Consider the following 6000-nt stretch of genomic DNA (forward strand, 5'->3'; position numbering starts at 1 on the left):
CAGCCACTGTTACCAGTGGGACATTGTGTCCAGATACAAATACAGTTCCAACACAGAAATCGCCATGGGTTCCACGTGTACAGCCAATTGTTCCAATTATCCCCGAAAACTGCGTAATGTCGTAAAAACCTCGTTGTATTGTTTTTATTTCATTTTCATCTGGAAACGTAATAACCTCGGGCCTATGAATAGTCATAGCCCTTGATACCAATTTCACTATTCGGGAGACACTGGATTGATGAACGCCCATTATGTCCCCCACGTTTATTTGGAAAGAGTCACTAGCATACCAACGAAGACATACCAATAACTGTAGTAATGGTGGGATATGTACAGTTTGGTCACATCGATGATTGAAATCATTTCAAAAATATGCAGAACGCCATCCTTTGAAAATCTTATGCGTTTTGTAAATTCACTCTCGTCTAGATCTTCCATAGGATTTGAGCGGTCTGTCAATCTCTTCTCCACATGGTAAATATCTATAATTTGGTGTAATTGGTTGAAATAATCTTCCATTGTCACCATTTCAATCGCAAACGTATATAAAGTACGGCTGAAGTCTGCTACCACCCTATCTTAGACTTTACTTTAGTTTTGTCCACGAAACGCTCGAGTAAAGCATGGCTTACATCAAAGATCGAGCGCAGCATACCTAAAGTCTGACTTAAGCTCGACTTTGAGTAAAGTATGACTAAAGTTCGACCGCAGCATACGGCCCTCAGTGTCGCGGGCGAGCGGGTCTAAGATTAAACACACTCTGAAAAAATTTTACTATCACTGGATGCTTTCCCAAGGAGTGTCCGTCAATCACTATTCCTGTGGCTGATAACGCCGATCTAGCAGTGTTTATTGAGCTATAACTTAAGCCTGAATCAAATAACAGTGTCAAAAAGTTATTATATGTTCTAAAGAGGGTTGAAGGCAACTAATTTTCCTTTCACTACTTTATCGTAGCCATCTTTGTATGAAGTTTGAATATTGTTTCTTAGTGCCCTCTTTCCAAGAGGCCAGGAGTATTGTTGTAGATTTTTCTGAAAGCAAATCAATCAGGACTAACTTCTTCTGCAGGGAATGGTGTTGATCTGGTTTGTTCGGGAGAGTGAGTAACTTCTTCACTCGAGGAATTATTACTGGATTGTCTATCAGTATTTCCATAATTTGAGCAAACCAAAGTTGAGGTGGCCAGAGAGGTGCGATGACTATTCCTGTAGCCCCGTCCTCTAGTATCTTCTTGATACAACGAGTCATTAACCTGAAAGGAGGAAACATATAAATTAGCTTAAAATGATTCCGGTCAATACTGAATGCATCCACATAAGTGGAATCTGGGTCTGGCTTCTAAGAGGCAAAAGGGGCCATCTGTTTATTATGCCTTGAGGCAAATAAATCAACCTCAGGTGTGCCAAACCACCCACATATATTTTGGAAAATGTCAAGTTTAAGTTTCCACTCTATGCTATCATTAAAAACTCTTCAGTACCGGTCAGCCTCGGTATTGTCCTTTCATGCAATATGAGAGGAAGAAATCCACAAATTACGGTCTTTACACTAGAGCCATATTGTTGTGGCTAACCTGTTCAATGGTTCAGATTTGATTCCTCCCATATTATTTATATAACTGACTGAAGTAGTATTGTCACATAATATTTTAATATGCTTAAAACGCACAACATGCTTTTCAAAAGACTTCAAAGCAAACAGAACAGATAGCAACTCTATGTAATTGATATGATGCATTCTTTCATCGTCATTCCAACGTCCACCAGTTTCAGTGGTTGGTTCTAGGATGGCACCCCACCCTTCAAGTGACGAATCAGTTGTTATAGTCACATCAGGGTTACCATGCGATATTTTTCGCGTTTGTGTGTGTATATTAGAGCACCACAACGCCAACTCAGTCAAGCATGCTACTATTTATTTTAACAAATATATCAAAGTTACCGTTATTTTCTTTTAAAGCTTTATCTTGCTTTGCTCTAAATTTCGATAAAACAGAGGGCCATAGTCAACTGCAGAGAAACTGGAAATCAATCAGCCAATAACATGGGCTAAATCTCTAATTGAAACAATATCTTTCTTAGACATTCTGCAGCTATGTAATTTTTTCTTCTCTTCTGGAAGAAATACAATCATATCATTAGAGTCATTACCTAGAAATGTTATCTGTTGTGTTGGATTGAGGGGTGGACTATGAACCCCAATCTTTGCATAAGACTAACAGCTTGATCTAAGCTATTCTTGCATTCAGACTCAGTCTGTCCTAACAGAAGACTATCATCAATGTACCCTGCACTAAGAATGCCGGAATTTCGGAGTGTAGCGTAGACTGGTTTCATTAGTTTCGTAAAAAGCAATGCGCCAAAGAGTATCCATTGGGTAAGCAAGTGTATTGATATCATTTACCCTGCCACTTGAAACGAAAAAACTTCTGATGCTCTTTAGCTATTCCGACTGAATAATAAGCATGACGAATGTCTATAGAACTCATAAAACAATCTTTAGTCACCAGATTCAAGGTACTTTCAAAAGTATCCATTTTAAAATGTCGGTAAGGTATGAACTCATTGAACTTTTTCAAGTTCAAAATCATTCTCAGCTCACCATTTTTTTTCGGTCGGACAAAAATGGGAGACACAAAAAGACTTCAACAATAACATTATTACCGAGCATGTTCTGCTTCTTCTGAATTAATAGCTTTAGTTTCTACTTCGTTAAATTGTGATTCATAAGTAAACCAATTTTGGATTGGGGGTATTCTATTTATCAATTCTATATGACAATGATTAACTATGTCCAAAATGTGAACATCACAAATTATTTTTTCCCAAGCTAAGGAAAATTTTGTTAATCAACCAGCAGAAAAACTCACCTCATTTTTTGTGCTTATTTGTTTTTCTTCTCTTTCTGGAGTGCCCCATCCCCCGCTTCTAGTTTTTTGAAAACTGTCTATTTTATGAACCAAAAGAGTAATTGCCTCTTTTACTACCTCTCCATAATTTGCCACCTTGTGCAAATAGTTTTCTCCGTAGTCTTCCTCCGGAGAATTGTTGAGAGGTATTCTGCAATTTGTGCCCTATGCGGCTACAGTCTGCTATTTCTTTCGCCAGTTTCAGAACGTCATCTCCAAATAGAAATTTGGTGTATGGCTGACTCTGGGCACATAGAGGGGAGAATTCTTGCCTTAAACTCTCTTCTAGTAAGATTGATCTGTCTGTTTGAATGGCCCAGCAAAGAGAGGTCATCATTTAATTTTCCAATTATGTTAGGCATATCCTCGGACAGCAAATTTGGTGTACGGGTCAGGTCTGCCAAGCTATCAACGGCCTTAGTAAGAACAATGGCAGACTTAACGATCGATGCTTGAACAGCCTTATTTTTCTATCTGATGTTTTTGATGTCCCATACTAGTTGATTGGTTTTTGCTGTGACTAACGCATCACAATTTGTTGGCCTGTCTGTGGCTTCATCTTTTATAAGCGCATCATATTGGTCATCGCTCATTCCTTGTCTGAAAAGTTCATTTATATTATTGGCCAAAACTTCATCCACAGTTTTATCAACTATTGAATCAGACGGCTTGATCCTTTTTGACATCGATGAAAAGCAATTTTCAGTGGTGGTGTGATTACTAGTTTGGGCTGGTGACTCTTCAACTTTCCTTTTCAAAAGTCCAGGACTTCCACCAATGTCTGACAATTCGTCCTCATCATTTAAACATTCCTTGGCCTGGGGTCTGTCATCTGGGCCATCTTCAAAATCATAATACTCATCATCATATTCACAGGACATGCCTTCTAATTTCACAAGTCTGGCTGCCTGCTGTGCCTGTTCATCTCTTATATTCTTCAAAATATTAATGATCTCATCATTTCTATTGTCTTCAGTTTTAGATTTGGATGAAGACTTCTTAAATCGGTTCTGTGCAGGCTGAATTTGAGATGTGTTCGTAGTCGTACCGATTGTCGAAGTAAATGGCAAGACCGAGGTCTGAGATTGTGAAATCGAGCCCACACCTTTAGTCCTGTCGTGAGAGGTGGATCAGTTGACAGAAGAGTAAATTCCAAATCTTCCCAATCAAGTTCGTTATTTATGGACGAATTGCTTCTCAAGTTATTTTTAACTTTGTCATCCGCCATATTGCCGAAAATGAGACCACGTCTCTTTCGACGATTGTCGTAAAATAAACAACAACTCGTACGAGTTGAAGATATTATTATGGTCGTAGTCGTAAGTAATTATAAGGACCAAAGTGACTTTCAATGTAACGTGAACTGGTAAAAAGGGAAGCCAAGTTCTATCTACGTAAATTCGAAAATAATTTGCGGCAGTGAAGGCCACGTCTTCACACTTCGAGAGCAAGAGCTACAATGACAATATACGGCACGTGCTAATATCTCATTTAAGACCGGAAGTGATTTGATGAAAAAGAATTTGTGTTGATATTCGCAATATTTCATCAAATGGATTGGTGATCATGATAGAAATGACAATTATTTCTGCATTTGTATTGCTTATGTATATTGGTTATATCTTCGATCTACGATTTAAGTACTATTTATAGAACTAGCGAGACTGAATTCAAAATGCATCAACTACGTGGAGGCGTCATGTCACATGCCTCTAATGGAGCATCCCCCCATTCCCCTCACTGGCGCCGCCACTTGTTTCACGCCCTGCAATACGGGGGAAAAATCCAGTATGTCATACGACATATCTTCCTAATTCACTAGTCCACTTTTTCGATTTCCCATTGGGATCTAAGCCTCTAGCAACAGCTTCATTATTCCGTCCAACGACTAGGAGCCTTAATCATGTCAGATCCTCCGACATACACCAATGAAAGAAGGAAACTAGGTTAAAAAATGCAAAAGTTTTATCTTGTCTGCATATCATAGCGAGTAACATTAGTTAATCACTTAATAATTCTATAATACGAATAAATGTTTAATAATATTTGTAAAAGAATAGATAAATATTTCAAATTAAGTTATATAATTTGCATGTATACAATATAAACATGCAATGGATAAAACTCAAAATACATCGTTTATATAATTTCAACTACTGTGACACATCATCTATATGAAATACTGCAAAGGTTCATATTTACAAAGAGATCGAATCTCCAGGAAGCATAAGGTGAAGAGGGGGGGAGTGGGAAGAGGCGGATGGTTGTCGCACAGGCCATTCTTTCACTATTCAAAATGATAAAATTATTGAAAGTGGCAGGGGCCGGGGGAATAAATTCAGGCCCGTAGCCTGATAAATATTTGATCAAAAAAGACAAATTGCTTGATGGTTCCGACACTACTACGACTGACAATGGTATCAAACCACAGCGGGCAACACAACGGATGCAGTATCAAGATGCTTTAAAAAGACAGGAGTACCAGGTGACATTGGAAAAAAAGACGTTCCAAAGCAACCGAGAATAAAATTTCCAGCGAGGTCTGGTCGCCATTTTAGTAACAGCTGGTATGATCGATTTCCATGGCTGGATTATTCAGTGTCAAGGAACGCCCCTTTTTGATTTCCATGTCGGGTGTTTCACAATACATCTGCGGGTGCATAAAAATTCATCACTGAAGGCTACACAGATTGGAAGCATGCTGTAGGTTGATACAGAACAGCAGGATTCCAATCTTGTTCTTCAAAAACTAAAATACTCCATGAAAGTCTGTTTCCCGACGTTTAATCGTCTGTCAAGGTGCTTTGCTAAATTGCCCCCCTCGATTGCACAAAATATGCATAAAGATAAAAAAAATAAATATAATTCAAGGAAAAACGAAAACTAAAAGGGTTAAAGGGATAATATTAAAGTGATTACAGTCTTTCATTAAAAGCATTTAATTATCTTTTCGACCAACATTATTTGTGTGGACTCGTAGAATGTAATTCACCAGTGGTAAAACAGTTTTATCATCAGTTTGGTAAGTAATTCGATAGGTTTTTGATGCTGATTGTATTACTAATGTATTTCTGCCTTTACCTGAAATA

General features: G+C 38.1%; 1 protein-coding gene across 1 annotated transcript; it reads right to left on the minus strand.

The window, feature by feature from the left end:
* Positions 1-3381: 3381 nt before the first annotated feature.
* On the minus strand, positions 3382-4139 carry LOTGIDRAFT_158381 (hypothetical protein; the record flags this gene model as incomplete). The annotated part of the gene is made up of 2 exons (XM_009051545.1): positions 3382-3846; positions 4017-4139. 2 exons carry the CDS (start codon positions 4137-4139, stop codon positions 3382-3384), a joined length of 588 nt encoding a protein of 195 aa, XP_009049793.1.
* Positions 4140-6000: the final 1861 nt, after the last annotated feature.

Source organism: Lottia gigantea (genome assembly GCF_000327385.1).
Source record: "Lottia gigantea unplaced genomic scaffold LOTGIsca_17, whole genome shotgun sequence".
In the NCBI taxonomy this organism is placed as follows: Eukaryota; Metazoa; Mollusca; class Gastropoda; family Lottiidae; genus Lottia; species Lottia gigantea.